Source organism: Engystomops pustulosus, chromosome 3 (assembly GCF_040894005.1).
Source record: "Engystomops pustulosus chromosome 3, aEngPut4.maternal, whole genome shotgun sequence".
NCBI lineage: Eukaryota > Metazoa > Chordata > Amphibia > Anura > Leptodactylidae > Engystomops > Engystomops pustulosus.
In genome coordinates this window covers 21,880,295-21,897,472 of record NC_092413.1, presented here as the reverse complement: position 1 = coordinate 21,897,472, position 17,178 = coordinate 21,880,295, and the positions used below count along the sequence as shown (strand labels likewise).

General features: G+C 39.3%; 1 protein-coding gene across 2 annotated transcripts; it reads left to right on the top strand.

Moving 5' to 3' along the window:
* The first annotated feature begins 40 nt into the window (after nt 1–40).
* On the top strand, nt 41–15,901 carry ABCG5 (ATP binding cassette subfamily G member 5). 2 transcript variants are annotated; one of them, XM_072140264.1, is made up of 14 exons: nt 41–187; nt 281–433; nt 4,159–4,280; nt 4,780–4,916; nt 5,520–5,618; nt 7,130–7,262; nt 8,961–9,100; nt 10,485–10,614; nt 11,850–12,063; nt 12,833–13,038; nt 13,470–13,608; nt 13,700–13,885; nt 15,066–15,178; nt 15,621–15,901. In XM_072140264.1, exons 2-14 carry the CDS (start codon nt 345–347, stop codon nt 15,809–15,811), a joined length of 1,899 nt encoding a protein of 632 aa, XP_071996365.1. In that variant the 5' UTR covers nt 41–187; nt 281–344; the 3' UTR covers nt 15,812–15,901. The 2 variants fall into 2 exon arrangements, with proteins under 2 accessions (XP_071996365.1, XP_071996364.1); XM_072140263.1 differs by having other exon boundaries at nt 41–195.
* Nucleotides 15,902–17,178: the final 1,277 nt, after the last annotated feature.

Here is a 17,178-nt window from a genome sequence, read left to right as displayed (position 1 = left end):
AATTGCTTTGTCTCTTTAGATCCAGTGTAAAAGTCTAAAGTATTATCAGATAAGACCAGAACATTTCCCAGCCAGCTCAGTGCATGGAAGATAAAGACAACAGGAGGGGAAGGGACGCTCAACACACGCACAACAAGCCCGGCATGGACTGTGTAGACTCAACTAGAAGGTTTCTCTATAGACCCTGGTGAGGAAGTAGGTGGCATCTCAGTGAGCTTTGTGTATGGGGTGTTGAGTTATATCCAGCTCTTTGAATATTCTATATTTCCTCTTGTTCCAGATGATTATTATAATCTAAAAGTTCCCACGAGAAAATCGATTATCTATCACAACTCAAAGGGACCATGGATGGTGGTGAAGACCCTTCAACTATGACCAAGGAAAGAGAATCCAGCTGCAGTATAAGTGTCCACAATGTCAGCTATACAGTCAGGTAAGGGTTAAGGATCACTATAGACTAACGTGACGTTATATAATTACCCATTAAGTAATTGTAAATTAAGTTGGGGGCCATCAGCCGGGCAGGGGTACACCTAATATTATAAATAGGGGGTGTTATCCTTATAGATGGGAGGTTTTCATTCAACCAGTCAGGATTTGTCTCACGAAGTGAAAGCTCATGGATGGTCCAGCCGATATAATATTACCGATTGTGCGGATGGACAGGAGGAATGTAAAAGAGAAAAGCTCGTTATGGAGTTTGGGGGATTTATCCAAAACACAGTGATAATAGAAATAGTACAAATTCAAGATTAATTAAAACTAACTAAAAACCCATTATACTATTACTAATAATAATCCTTCAAATACAGGCGGTCCCCTACTTAAAGACACCTGACTTACAGATGACCCCTAGTTAAAGACGGACCTCTCTGCCCACTGTGACCTCTGGTGAAGTCTCTGGATGCTATTACTATAGTCCCAGACTGCAATGATCAGCTGTAAGGTGTCTGTAATGAAGCTTTATTGATAATCCTAGCCCCCAATGAAAGCACAAAATTTTGAAACTCCAATTGTCACTGGGGCAAATTTTTTTTGTCTGGAACTACGATGATAAAATATACAGTTTCGACTTACATACAAATTCAACTTAAGAACAAAGCTATGGAACCTATCTTGTATGTAACCCGGGGACTGCCTATAGAAGTAATAATAATAATAATATGAATATAATATTACTACTAATACCAATTATCCACGAATAATAGTAATAATATAGCTCATGGTCTAATGGTAGTAATAATCATATAAAAAAAATCATATAAAATTTTATAAAAGTAATTAAAACCATTTTTAAAAAATCCTAAAAAAAAAAAATAACTAAATAATAGTAAAAGCAATGATAAAACTAGCAAAAAGAACCCAAAAAAAGAAATGGTAACAAAGATTATTATATTTACAGCGCAATTAATTTATTTCAATAATAATACTTCTGATAAAAATAATAACACCTGCCTTAACATTAAATCAATGTAAAGTAAACAATAAAAATATTTAAAAAATGTTTTAAAACAATGTTATGTCTTACATGCCTTAAAATACCAATCACACAAAAAACAAGCTCTGTTGATGAAAAAAATTGAACAGTTTGGAGAATATGGTGGAATAAATTATTTGTGACCAGGGGCGTTGCTAGGGTGGTAAAAAATCAGGGGCATCAATGTATATGTATTAAATTGTCAGTAGTTGTAGCCCCACCATGTTGTAGCTTCACAGGCTGTTACACTGTGCAGGAGCACATCTTCCCGTCCCCCTGCTCCCTCTGCCTGCTGTAATGTCACACATCAGGAGGGGGAAGTGCTCCTGCACAGTGCACTAGCCTACTGGGCTCTGATAATACCCACCCAGAGCCCTTAATTAGCATAAAGGTTGATTTAACAGGAAGGAGGTCATGGATAACGAATATAAGAAGATTATCAGAGTCACGGTGCCTGGATCTATGAGTTTATTATGCCGGATTTTGATGTTAGATTTCCTTTAATGTTTTGTGTCTTTTACGTTTGTCCCCGGAAGAGTTTAAAAAAGATAACAAAAAATAAAACCACGTTGAAAAATAAGACCCAACCAGCAAAATACTAGTCAACATATAGCAATAAAATAGCAAAACAAAATATATGACAATTACAAAATTGCTTTGGCTTTAAGAGTTAAAATGGCACAGTTTCTAAGGGGTTAAAGTATCTACAGGAGACGCGGTGCAATATTCGATGTAGATTTATATTGGAGAATGATACTGAAAGCCAAAATGTTTTCCTAAAAACCTGTATCAGAGACTTCTCGTCTATCAGGGTTTTTATACTGTAGTTTTGTGTCATCTGGGGTCGGAGTTCTGTGTGGCTCGGTATCTCTGTACTGCAGTAAACCCGAGTACACACTGGACTTTGGTCTCATATGTTATATGGAGGTGACACTGATACCTAGTATTGTGCCTGTGTCCAGGTAAAGTATAACACATACACAGGTCCACGGGCGCATAGTCCCAGACATATCACCTCGTGCCTCCTGGTTGGATTGTTCTGGACTTCATCGGTTTTCTTTTTGCCTGATATTTTTGACTTTCGACATTTGAGAGAATGGGTTAAAGGCAAAATACATTGGATATTGACTATATAAGACAGTGGATAATAACTGCACATGCCCAATGGGATCTTCTTATGAGAGCCCCCTAGAATTAGGCAGATCCACTAACAAGATGTGACTCTTCTTCTGCTAGTTCTGGCAGAACTATATAGAAGTATATAGAGAATTCTATAGAAATATATGTAAACCCCATGTGTTCTACAGCAATACCAGTGTAATCTACCAGAGAGATTGGCTGTGAGCGTATTTAGCTCACAGAGCGCTGTCTAGACTGGAAATTGTATCCAACTGGAATTCAGGATCTTTAGCTCACAGAGCTTTGTCTAGACTGGCTACAATTGTATCAATCCACAATCTAGAATGTTTAGCTCACAGTGCATTGTCTAGAATAGATGCAGATGTACAAGAACATTGTCTAGACTACATACAATTGTATCTGTCCAGAGTCCCCACTATTAAGCTCACAGAGCATTGTCTAGACTGGATGCAATTGTGTCCATCCTTCGTCCATGCTGTTTTGTTCCTGGAGCTTTGGATCGTATCCATCTGGTATTCAGGATCTTTAGCTCACAGAGCATTGTCTAGACTGGCTACAATTGTATCAATCCACAGTCTAGAATGTTTAGCTCACAGTGCATTGTCTAGAATAGATGCACATGTAAAAGAGCATTGTCTAGACTAGATACAATTGTATCTATCCAGAGAACCCACTATTTAGCTCACAGAGCATTGTCTAGACTGGATGCAATTGTGTCCATCCTTCATCCATGCTGTTTTGTTCCTGGAGCTTTATCTTTACTGGATACAATCGTATACATCTGGTATTCAGGATCTTTCACTCACAGAGCATTGCCTAGACTGGCTACAATTGTATCAATCCACAGTCCAGACTGTTTAGCTCACAGTGCATTGCCTAGAATAGATGCAGATGTACAAGTGCATTGTCTAGACTAGACACACTTGTATCTATCCAGAGTCCCCACTGTTTAGCTCACAGAGCATTGTCTAGACTGGATGCAATTGTGTCCATCCTTCGTCCATGCTGTTTTGCTCCTGGAGCTTTATCTATACTAGACACAATTGTATCCATCTGGTATTCAGGATCTTTCACTCACAGAGCATTGACTAGACTTGCTACAATTGTATCAATCCACAGTCCAGACTGTTTAGCTGAGAGTGCATTGTCTAGAATAGATGCAGATCTACAAGATCTTTCACTCACAGAGCATTGTCTTTGTAGAATGGATAATATCCACAGTCCAGGCTGTTTAGCTCTCAGTGCATTGTTTAGAATGGGTGCCAATGTATTCATCTCTAGTCCAGGCTGTGTAGCTCACAGAGCATTGTCTAGACTAGATACGATTGTATTTATCCAAAGCCCCCACCGTTTAGCCCACAGAACATTTACTAGATTGGATATTATTGTATAAATCTGAAATCCAGGATATATAGCAGTGTCTAGACTAGCACCTATCTTGAGAACTTGCATAGCGTTAACTATATGTGAATTGTGAAAAAGTGTCTTAAATCATTATATAAGGAATTTGTTACACTAATGATATTCCAATCTCTTCTCAGGGAGAGGGTCGGACCATGGTGGGATGTGCAATCGTATTACAATAAATGGACAAGGCAAATCTTAAGGGATGTTTCCTTTTACATGGAGAGCGGTCAGATCATGGCCATTCTAGGAAACTCTGGTGAGTAGAAAACGGTCTCTTTAGTGAGCGAGTCAGGAAATACGGGAATTTGACAATTTTCCGAACACAAAACTAAAATGAACGTCCACGTTCCAAACTTTGGAACCAGTTGGTGGTTAAAGGTGTTTTCTAGATAATTTGGAAATCACAGGGTAGACAGGGCGGGAGCAGATAAAAAATACTCCATTTATGTTTCTTAGAAAGTTAAGGAGATATTTTTCCTTTCCATGACCTCTAATGGTCCTCAAACCACCCCTGGAAAAATCGTGTAATATGGTGGGGGCAGAGTCGGATTGGGGTTCCTTGGACCCACCCCAAGAAATAGACCCTAACAGCCTCCAAATTAGGTTGTCTTCTGCTGTATCTATGGTGTCCAGTATTAGGTTGCAGCCTGGGCCCATCATAGGACCATCTGGTTCTCTGGTGGTCCAGTCCTATACTGGGCAGAGACATTTTCCAGCTGAAGAGACATAATGATTAAACTCTATTCTACATCTAGGATCTGGAAAGACAACTCTTCTGGATGCCATTTCTGGAAGAATAGGCTATAAAGGAACGCTGCTTGGCGAGGTCTATGTGAACGGGTCCCAGCTTAAGAAGGAACAATTCCAAGACTGCTTCTCCTATGTCTTACAGGTATCATACAGGAATTGTACACAGACAGTACATGTAAAGGACAATACACATAGGACAAGATCTATCACCACGTTGTTCAGTGTCTTGCACTGCTCTTTGAGACTTTTGTTATTAGTTGAGACCAAAAAGTCCCAACGTAGACCAAAAAGTCTCAAACAGAAGTACAAGAAACCAGACAATGAGGGGCTACATTAATCTATACAGTTATAAAGATAGAAATTATACACACATACCGTACATATAAATAATTACAAATACATACAGTAGTCAGTGTGAGAGTGGCCCGCTAGAGAACCAGAGGATCCTCCAGTGGACCCAGGCTCTAACCCAAAACTGATTCTCCGAGGCACAACAGAAGACAACCCACTTTGGAGATACTAGGGTCTATCTCCAAGGGGTTACTGGAGGATCGGCCCATAGGACAATTTTTATCTGGTGTGACCAAGGAGCCCCAGTCTACACAGTATTGTACAGACTTGGCCATACATACAGACCAAAGAGATTTAAAAACATATGTAATAAATGTCACTATCTGGTCTGTGTATTAGTATGTATGAAGTGCAGAAGTTTTCAATTATCACTTTTTAATTTGCCATTTTGCAGCACGACAGTTTACTTCCCTATCTGACTGTGCGAGAAACACTGACCTACACAGCCATGCTGGCGCTCCAGAAACACTCCAAGGAGGCTATTAAGAAAAAGGTGACTATACTGTGTGTTCCTGTTGCTAAATTATTTCTTTTACTGTTTCTTGAAAGAGTTTGTCCATATGTAATGGCCCGCTGGACGGGTCCTTACAAAAAGCTAGTTCCAGTTCCAGCGTCCTGGCCAGCTCTGTTATGTTGAATCTAGCAGTTCTATCTCTCAACAATGAAAATTTACCTCATCTGCTGTTTTCCTGCTGCTTTGTTGGACTGTGTGGCATTAAAGAGACTGTTCAAGATGTGATCACTATACACTATACACCTAAAAATAAATCCAGTCCTGTACCTTGATGCAACTATGTCTTTAAGTCCCTGTATCTCCGGTTCTGTAGATCACAGAACCACAAGCCTGATGTGATATGAAAGATTCTTATCTTTAATATGACACGAAGTTTCTAGGCTCTATAAAAACGAAGATAGGAGCATTTGAAGTGTTGCCCCCCTTGCAGCCTGTAAACTTGACTCATCTCAGGCAAAATATGACTCTACTCGGCTCATTTTCATATGACTTTGGAGGAGATTTTTATAGGTAAATGGGTGAGATTTCACAAAGACAGGGAATTCATCTTCTACCTGAGAGGGACTCTAGTCTAATGGAGTAAAATCTGATGACAGGTTCCCTTTAAATACAGCCTTATTAACGCAGGAGTCATGTGCACATGATACAGATATATGACTTTGATAAACATATGGAATGTGTTCTGCTGTAGTTATCTACACTGTCACTGCCTGACTTCATGAGTCAAAGGTTACTATAAGGAAGAACAGGTGGGGTACGGCTTCATAAAAGCCAAAGTCGTGGCTGATAGAGCAAACAGTCTTTTCAGTTTTAATAATTTCCTACCGGAAAACTTCCTTTGATATACAAGTGATTTCGATTATGGGCACAAATTCTACTTGTAATCCAAGGTAAACGTTCATTGTGGAACCAATTGTCTCAGTTTTAATGATTTCTAATGGAAAAACTTGCTTTGATATAAGAGCGGTTTGGATTACAAGCATTTTCCTGGAATTAATTATGCTCAGAATCTAAGGTGCCACTGTATGTATGAGGATAAATGTTGAATTTTTAAAAAGAGTTTTAGAATTTTTTTGTCTTTTTTAAAAATTTCGGGACGTCACTTCATTTAAACACTGTTGTCATGGGCACCAGTAAAGTTTGGCACTCCCTTGAATTGAAGCGACAACACCATGAGAATTTAAGCAGTACCTATAAATTTGCAAATAAATTGTTACCCCCTACAGGTTATGTTTAATACAGAAAAAGGAATTTTGGACAAAACTACTTCTGATTTTTGGACACACCAGGCCCAATTCCCACAAAAAAAAAACCAGTGGCAGACATGTCATGTGTGTCCTCATTTTTGCATGTTTTTGCTGCAATTTCAAAAAGTTTTTAGAATTCTTAAAAATTTCATCATAGTATGTGACCGCAATATAACTGCAGAATGTGACAATAACATACTGTAGATAAATTCTTACACGTTTCACAAAATTTCGACTTTCCAGGTGGAATCTGTGATGGTGGAGCTGAGTCTGACTCACGTTGCTGATACGGTGATAGGAGGCCGCATTTTCAATGGGATATCGAAAGGAGAACGCAGGAGGGTTTCTATTGCAGCTCAGTTGATCCAGGACCCAAGTGAGTAAAATTGTTCCCTATTTTTACGCAAATCTAAACAATCTGCGCATCACCAAATGCCATGAAAAAAAAACAAAAAAGGAAAATCCAACGAAAATGTGGCCACGGACGCTTAGTAAATAAGCCCCATTGTTTCTATTTATCTCCTTCTTCATACTTTAGATTAAAATATTATTAGAAACATATTTTTTTACTTTTTTATAGAGCAATCAATATATATATTTTTTAATTCTGGCCAATAGAAAACACTGAACCCTCCTGTTTTCTGTAAATCAGTCATCAGCTTCACTGTACAGGTAGGAACATGGTGTGCAGAGTCATTTCATCATCAGAAAGAATGGTCAGTTGTCTTTGGGATCCATGGATTCTGACAAGTCCACCAACACGCCATGACCCCCTTCCCTCTCCGACTCCCCACCCCTCTTCTTCCTTGTCCCTAAATCTTTTTTTCTTCTCTTTTTTTCTTCAAACTGAAACGCTTAAAGGAAACCTACCATTTGATTTGATGCATTATGAAGCAAACATACCTTGAGAATGCTGTAGCTACACTGATGCAGGATCATATCTTGGTTAATTCCTGAACTGAGTGGTTTTTCAGAAAAAGCAATTATACCGTGCAGGACCTTGGGAAAGCTGGGACAGACTGGCTTACAGATTACACAGGAGCTTGGAATTACAACTGGCTGTTAAGTAAAGCATGACTAGTCAAGCACTAATCAACCTGATCTGAATGACTCATACACAGCAGCTGCAATTGATTATTCTGTCTGACAGGAAGGGAACTGCAGGAGATGATGATGCAATCAGAGAGAAACTCTCCTGCTATGAGAAGTGGCAAAGCAAGCGGCAGAGCAGATATAGAAGTGACAGAGCTTTATTATCATAATGTTATATCTGTTTTATCAGCAAAACCACTCAGCGATTAACCAAGATATGATCCTACATCAGTGTAGCTACAGCATTCTCAAGGTATGTCTACTTCATAATGCATCAAATCAAACGGTAAGTTTCCATTAAGCAATTGTAGGCTTTAAATGTAGTCTGATAACTCAGGAGTTGTTTTTGTATGTTCTTTCTTGGGGTGTAACCATATGCAAAAAAAAAAATAATGTTAAGTTAGTATTAGGAATTCTTGTGTAAATTTAACTTAAAACTTACAAAATTTCACACAAAATGGTCTGCTAACTTGTTTTGCCTCAGATGAATATTTAAATGAATCATTTTAATGATTCATTTATTTATATTTTTTTCCAGGGGAAGAGGGGTGAACTTTTTTTTTTCAGGGCCCCAAAAGGTACATGAACCATATGGTGTCTGATCAATGATACAAAATACTGCAGTAAACTGTATTGCAGTATATTGTGAATTTGCTGTATCTGAATTAGGATTGCTGGATCTGTATCTAATTATATAATTCACACTGTTCTATAAAAACTCTGGGAGCCTCAGAGAGTCATAGCTGTCATAGTCACGGTTAATGCAAGCACGAATCGCCAAGGTAAGCAGGGGGTGTCTGCTGCATAATTCAGCAGACACCCACCTTGTATGGAGAGGGCTCAGCCTTCCTTAATGGCGCTGTGACGTAATACTCAATCGCAGGCGTTGCAAGTTTTATTAGGGCTGTAATAAATATGGTGTTAACCTAAAATTTGAGGATCGTGTGAAGACTTCAAGCTCTTAATTTCCCAACTTCCACAGAAATCATTTTGCTCGATGAACCAACCACAGGCCTGGATTCAATGACGGCGAATCATATCGTCTTACTCCTCTCTCAGCTGGCTCGTAAGGACAGGATAGTGATTATTTCCATCCACCAGCCGCGATCAGAGCTGTTCCGAGTAAGTGCCAAACAGTTGTATGTTACAAGGGAAGTTATTCCGTTAGTTTAGTATTTTACCAAGCAAATTTTATCTCAAGCTTTATTGCATCTCAAGCTCTGTAACATGCCCTGCTTAAAGGAAACCTGTCAGCTACGTCATGGAGGGGCTTTGGTAAAAAAGTTTAAAAGTTGATTTTAGAAGGAAGTGGGCCATGGATAACAAATATAAGAATATTGCCAGAGTCACTGTGCCTGGATCTAAGAAACTGCCCCTGGTTTATCATGATGGATTTGGATGTTAGATTTTCTTTAAAGGGAACCTCTCATCATCAAGGTCATTTTTACACGACGACAGCATCTGGCATGTTGATTTCAAAAAGTCAGGCATCTGAATAATCCCAGTTCTTTAACATAACCTGGCTCCCTGCAGTGTGTGCTGAGTCCCGAGGTGGGGAGGGCAGTTCAAATGGCATAAGTCATCTTCTTTGCAATACCTCCTCGCTCATTGCCCTCCCCCTCCCTGAGGCTCACCCCGGCTACCTTCCCCGCTTACATCAACTCACCGCCACAATCAATTCTCATTTCAACTTCCCTCCCCCAGGAACTCACCACACACTGCTGGCAGGGAGACAGGTAATGTTAAAGTAACGATTTAAAATAAATTATTCAGATGCTCAACAAAGGCATTTTAAATCAACATGCCAAAGACTACCGGAACCTGTCATCATGTAAAAATGACCTGCTTGATGACAGGTTCTCTTGAAGATCCCTCTTCAACTTCTGATACCCAGCTCGTCAGCTAATATATTTACACATAGATCCTCCTTCTAAATAACCTACGAAACTTGTAGAGTGCAAGGCACTAGAGCAGTGGTGGCGGACCTATGACACGGGTGCCAAAGGTGGCACTCAAAGTCATTTTTGTGGCACTCAGGTTGTCACCCCAGGACAGAGTTCACCAGACAGGAACAAATCCACCAAATCGTCCTGCAATCCCAGGCAACTTAAAAGATGCTCTGAGGTGTGGACAGGGCTGCATTATCTCTGGAGGTCATCCTGCTGGACCCTTCATTCTTCCTGTACAGAGAGACCCTGGAGAGAAGCTACAATGAGAGTCTGTATTTGCCCTCCTTTCAACTGTATTGGTGGCCTCAGGGGCCGATACGATTGAAAGATGTGGAAGAACAGGTAGCGATAAGTTACTGCTTACAATGCCATGTTGGCACTTCGTGGTAAATAAGTGGATTTTGGTTGTAACTTGGGCACTCGGTCTCTAAAAGTTTCTCCATCACTGGTCTAGAGTAACCTAGCAACCTAAATTTTTAAAGCTTTTACCTAGATGTGTTTTGTATTACAAAAACATTGTATTGCGATTTAACAGTTTTGTCATTTTTTTATGCAAGCTTTTCGATAGGATTGCTATAATGAGCTGTGGAGAACTTGTATTCTGCGGGAACCCAGAAGAGATGATTTCATTTTTTGATGACTGTGGATATGAATGTCCCGAACACTCCAACCCGTTTGACTTTTTTGGTAACTCAAATCTAATCTATCAACTATCTCATATCCATCTATCCATTTATTATCCATGTGTCATCTATCTATCTATCTATCTATCTATCTATCTCCTATCTATCTATCTATCTCATATCTATCTCCAATCTATATATCTCATATCTATCTATCTATCTATCTATCATCCATCTATATATCTATCTATCTCATATCCATTTATTATCCATGTGTCATCTATCTATCTATCTCATATCTATCTATCTATCTATCTATCTATCTCATATCCATCTATCTATCTATCTATCTATCTATCTATCTATCTATCTATCTCTCTCATATCCATCTATCTATCTCATATCTATCTATCTCATATCTATCTCTCTATCTCATATCCATCTATCTATCTATCTCATATCTATCTATCTATCATCTATCTATCTCATATATATCTATTTATCTATCTATCTCATATCTATCTATCTGTCTATCTATCTATCTATCTCATATCTATCTATCTCATATATATCTATCTCATATCTATCTATCTATCTATCATCTATCTATCTCATATATATCTATTTATCTATCTATCTCATATCTATCTATCTGTCTATATCATATCCATCTATCTATCTCATATCCATCTATCTATCTCCTATCTATCTATCTCATATCCATCTATCTATCTATCTATCTATCTATCTATCTATCTATCTATCTATCTATCTATCTCATATCTATCTCATATATATCCATCTATCTATCTCATATCCATCTATCTATCTATCTATCTCATATCCATCTATCTATCTATCTCATATCCATCTATCTATCTATCTCATATCTATCTATCTATCTCATATATATCTATCTCATATCTATCTATCTATCTCATATATATCTATCTATCTATCTATCTATCTATCTCATATCTATCTATCTATCTATCTATCATCTATCTATCTCATATATATCTATTTATCTATCTATCTCATATCTATCTATCTATCTATCTCATATATATCTATCTCATATCTATCTATCTATCATCTATCTATCTCATATATATCTATTTATCTATCTCATATCTATCTATCTGTCTATATCATATCCATCTATCTATCTCATATCCATCTATCTATCTCTCTATCTATCTCATATATATCCATCTATCTATCTCATATCCATCTATCTATCTATCTCATATGCTGTATATCTATCACTTTTATTAATTATTGTACATTTCTCCGCAGTGGACCTCACGTCTGTGGACACAAGGACTAAGGAACGTGAAATAGAGACATACAGCAGGGTCCATGCCATTGTGGGGGCCTACAGAGACTCTGACCAGTTCCAGAACACCCTGGAGTACATTAACTCCTGTAAAAAATCCAAAGAGCAGAGAATCATCCCGTTCAAACAGAAAGAGACGCCAAGTGAAATATCCAAACTCCTGGTCCTATTCAGGTGCGGGATATAGTTTTCTTATGTAAGATTATGTTATATGTCTCAGAGGTTGAATTGGTGAAGGTGAAGGACAGCAGAATAGGTTTAGATATGGGTATATGGGTGCACCAGCCATGAGGCAAGTTGGGCCACTTGCCTCAGGCAGCACCACCTACAGCAAGAAGAAGGGCAGCATCAGGGAGCAGTTAACGGCTACAAAGCAGGTCCTGACACTCAACAATAATCTCTTCACACCCAATGTCAACATTGATGCATGATGCATGGAGAATCAGCTTACTGAAAACATAAAAAAACATATATATTGCAAGGATGGGATAGAGGGGCACCATGCCATCGCTTCCTAAAGGCAGCAGTGAGTTTATGTTCACCCATGAGTATACAAAGAAAGGGCAATATATGACCCCAGTGGTGCATCAGCCATGAGGCGAGTTGAGCCTTTTACCTCAGGCTGCTCCACCCGCAGCAAGATGGGGGCAGCATTAGGGGCACTTGCTACAAAGCAGGACCGGACACTTAAGAATATGGTCTCCTTCCACCCAATGTCAGCATAGGTGTCAGCATGGGTGTCAGCATGGGTGTTAGACAACCAACTTAACCCAATATATTACTAGTGGATGGGGCCACGTTCTATAGCTTGCCTCAGGTAGCACAGAGTTTAGGTTCACCCCTGTATGAGCCACAAGCATTGGCTTTGTCGAATGTGTTTGTCTTATTTTAGCAAATATGAGAAATGGAAATTGTAACATCTTCTCTTTTTTTCTGTCTTTAGGAGAACGGTGAGAAATCTATCTAGGAATAAGAGCGGCATCATCATGCGACTTTCCCAGAATGTAATCTTTGCCCTTTTTATAGTATTTTTTCTCATTCGGTTAAATAACGACATTCTGAAAGGAGCCGTGCAAGATCGCGTGGGGGTCGTATATCAGTGTCTTGGTGGAACGTCATACACGGGGCTGCTCAATGCAGTTGCATTATGTGAGTACATCACCTTTACCTTGGGGCAGTTATCTGGCCCATGTCCGAAAAAAACCCAGAGTGATGTGACATCTGAATTCACCGGTTTCAATTTTTTGGGGGGGAGACCTTCATTTTCAATGGGTCTTCAGGAAAACAGCCTCTGAAAAAGTTTTTGTTTCTTATATATGGAGTGTTTTTTAAAGACCTACCATATCTGTAAGATAAGCCAACCTATATGATAAGAGGGTTATAAGGCCTACCCCACCCTTGGACCTCCATTGATTAGCAGAATGAAACTGATAGGCAAAGTGACCATCTATGGCCATGTCATGGACCTCCCCCACCTTCAATCATAAACTACTTACTTATGCTGCAGAACACCAACAATGTTTTTTTTAAAAAAAAAAAAAAACAACCTTTAACAAGATATTTTTCCATGTTTTATACAGTCCCGGCTCTACGAGCCATTGGTGACCAGGAGAGTAAAGATGGTTTGTACCAGAAGTGGCAGATGCTTCTGGCTTACATCCTGCACATCCTCCCATTCAGTATCCTCAGCGTTGTCTTATTTGGAGCTTCCATTTACTGGTAGGTAAAGGTTTTATTTCCCCACACGTTACATAATAACATGGACACATGACTATGTCGATGACACATCATGTATGTACCTGTATTACAGGATCGTAGGTCTAAATCCAGAGATCACAAGATTCGGATGTTTTCTTGCTGCAACTTTGGTTCCGCATCTGATGGGAGAGTTACTAACCCTTGCGGTTCTTGGAGTAGTGAACAATCCTAATATTGTCAGTGCTGGGGTGGCCTTGCTGAATATTGCAGGGATCCTTATTGGATCGGGAGTCTTGAGGTGAGATCCGAATTTGTTGCGATTGTTGGTTCTTGGTCCCCAACCAATGCGATAAGAGATGATCGATCCTATGTATCCATGTCAAAACCCTAGAAAACATGTTAACGCAAACTCCAATTTTTTTGTTCCCATATCAATAGCTTTTGGGAAGTAGAACAACTTTGCCTATTATATTGATTATCTATGTGCACCAGTTTCTTTGATATCCTCCTCAGTTTAGCCTATTCATGTAGAAGATGCGTCCTCAGTCTGTGCTGATAAGCCCTGGGAATCCGTCTTGTAAACAACACTACAGACTCACAGATGGGGAGGGGCTGCTGCTCCTTGCTCACTCTGGAGGGAGGAGGGGGAGGTCATGTGATGCTCTCTCTTTATAACGGAGTGTGTGCATCTGTTGATGCAGAAGTCTCCTACACTGAATAGTGAGGTAAAATGTCCCTCCTGTTGCCTTTTCAGTCCCTCTATTCCAGGCTGTAACTCTACAAACCGTTCTCTAGCTCTCTCTACACCTCATCATGTATCATATACTCCTCTGCAGAACCTCCTTCACATTCTGCTCTGCAGACAATTTCTGCCCAACAGAGAAGTTATTAATGCTTAATGCTCAGACAGCACGGACTATAACATACATGTAACTATTTCACTGGTGGTTTCTACTATTTATTACATTCTCCATGTGATGTAAGCAGACAGGCTAGTCACTATATAGATCCTGTGTGTACAAACTATGCAAAGAGCAGTAGATTTAACTTTTAATAAATGAGAAAACACAAGTTATTATTGGAACTGTAGGCAGGCTAAATTTCACTCAGCTTTGGGGCAACTACAGATAGAGGTTAGAAAGGGGCAAACACAATATAGGCATCGGTCTGTTTGCTTTTTAAAGGAGAAATCACATATGACAATTTGGGATGGCTTTAAGTCCTATATTTGTATCTTCTTATATATAACTGACAAAAGATGGATAGTGCTACTCAAGTTTTTTAGGCAAAAACTACGCTTAGAGGGGCTTCAAAAAGGGACAATACTCCAGAAACGGGGGAGATAAATCCAATGTGGTTCCTCTTCCTTCTCAGTGAGCTTGACTGATAGGAAACACAGAATAGGAAGGGAACGACATGTCAATCAAACAAAGCAAATCAGAGAAAGTTACAGCCCGTAATGTGTGTATTTCTTTCAGGAGTTTACAAGAAATGCCTCGGGTGTTCCAGTTTATCAGTTATATTACGTATCAGAGATATTCGTGTGAAATACTGGTGGTCAATGAGTTCTACGACTTGCAATTTACTTGCGGTAAGTGATGGGATGTAGTATATATAGCTTGTTTTTGGAATGTATGTATCGAGTTATTAGATTTTTTAACCTTAGATTGGGATATGCAAATTATCCTTGAGTGGTCAAGTAGGTGGGGAGCAGCTTCATCTTGTCATGCGCTAAATCACTCAGTGTGAGAAATGCCTCCAAATTTCGGAGTACAATTCCCTCATGAACTGCCAACCATATGTCTCCTAATTTAAAGTGACAAGATAGGGGATAAAAGCTAATTGGTGAGGGTCCAACATATATTCATCATATACCATGGGACCAACCAATATGACTAGGGGTTTGGGGAACTTCCTTGAAAAAACAAACAAAAAAGAGATTGATTGTCCATTATCGATTTTGGATTGAAGGACAGATTTTTACGGTCATCTACTTAAAATTGAGTTCTTACTCCATCCATTATATTCTGCAGGTGGTCAAAACAGCACCGGAGGCAACGCTCAATGTCCCTTCACTAATGGCAACGAGTTCATCGAGACCTCGTACCCCGGAGCCTTGTCCAGAATCACATTTGACTTTCTCATGCTCTACGCTTTTCTTCCTGTGATGATCATTGGCTGTATAATAAGTTTCAAAATAAGAGACATCTTGGTTCGTAGATAGAGATCACTGGGAAACTTGTTGGGATCGTTATTTTGTTTTATTTTTGTACAGCTGTCTTAAATAATATTAGTAAAGAAACGCTAACCGAAACTGCTAAGTTTACCTGACGGGTAACACAGGGTTAATCTTGTCAGTCTGCTCAGATCCTCCTGCTCTATAACATGCTGCCTGCAGATAGGACACTATGTACCAGCTGCTCAGCTCTTCCTGCTCTATAACATGCTGCCTGCAGATAGGACACTATGTACAAGCTGCTCAGCTCCTCCTGCTCTATAACATGCTGCCTGCAGATAGGACACTATGTACAATGTACTCAGCACATCCTGCTCTATAACATGCTGCCTGCAGATTGGACACTATGTACAATGTACTCAGCTCCTTCTGCTCTATAACATGCTGCCTGCAGATTGGATACTATGTACAATCTGCTCAGCTCCTCCTGCTCTGTAACATGCTGCCTGCAGATAGGACACTATGTACAATCTACTCAGCACCTCCTGCTCTATGGCATGCTGCCTGCAGATAGGACACTATGTACAATCTACTCAGCACCTCCTGCTCTATGGCATGCCACCTGCACTAAATCCACTTGCTTTGCCAAGGTTTGCCAGGCTGATTTGACTAATAAACGTTGATGTGGGAGATCAAGATGTCAATTTGTAAAAACTGTATGACCTTTAAGAGCGCCAATGACTACTTGTGCACGGGTGTGTGTCTACCCGAGAATTATTAAAATGCAAACTGCTGCATGTAAGTTTTGGAAGATTGAATATTTCTAATAAATTAATTTTTTGATATATTTTTTTGCCATTTTGATCTATTAATTAGATTATTAATACTAAATACATACATTTTATCCAATAAATGTTTTCAGTCTATCATTAAATAAAAGTGTACCTCCACTCCAGGACTTTCATGTAGGAAGGTTTGTGGAAGGGGGCTTCAAAAACAACTAAAAAATACCTTTCACCTGCTCCCCGATCCTGCAGCGTCGCAATTCTGACTTTTATTGACCCTCCCACCTGGGCAGGAAGTCTTCTCAGTCACATGACCGCTGCAGCCAATCAGCAAGAGAACAGTGACATCACAACTGAACACCATTCATTTCCTGTGGCTACTGAGGCCACTGATTGGACCAGTCACACATTAGGAACTGGAGCCAGAGAACGCAATTACCCAGGAAATTTCCAGTATGGAATATCCCTTTAAGCTCTGCCAAAGACAAGTCTAGAGTCTAGTGGGCTTCCAGCCAATAGCACATTGACTGGCAAGGAGAATACATTGTACTGTGTACATAATATATATATATATATATATATATATTGTGAATAATTTGTATTTTTAAAAAAATTACTTTTTTTTTTATT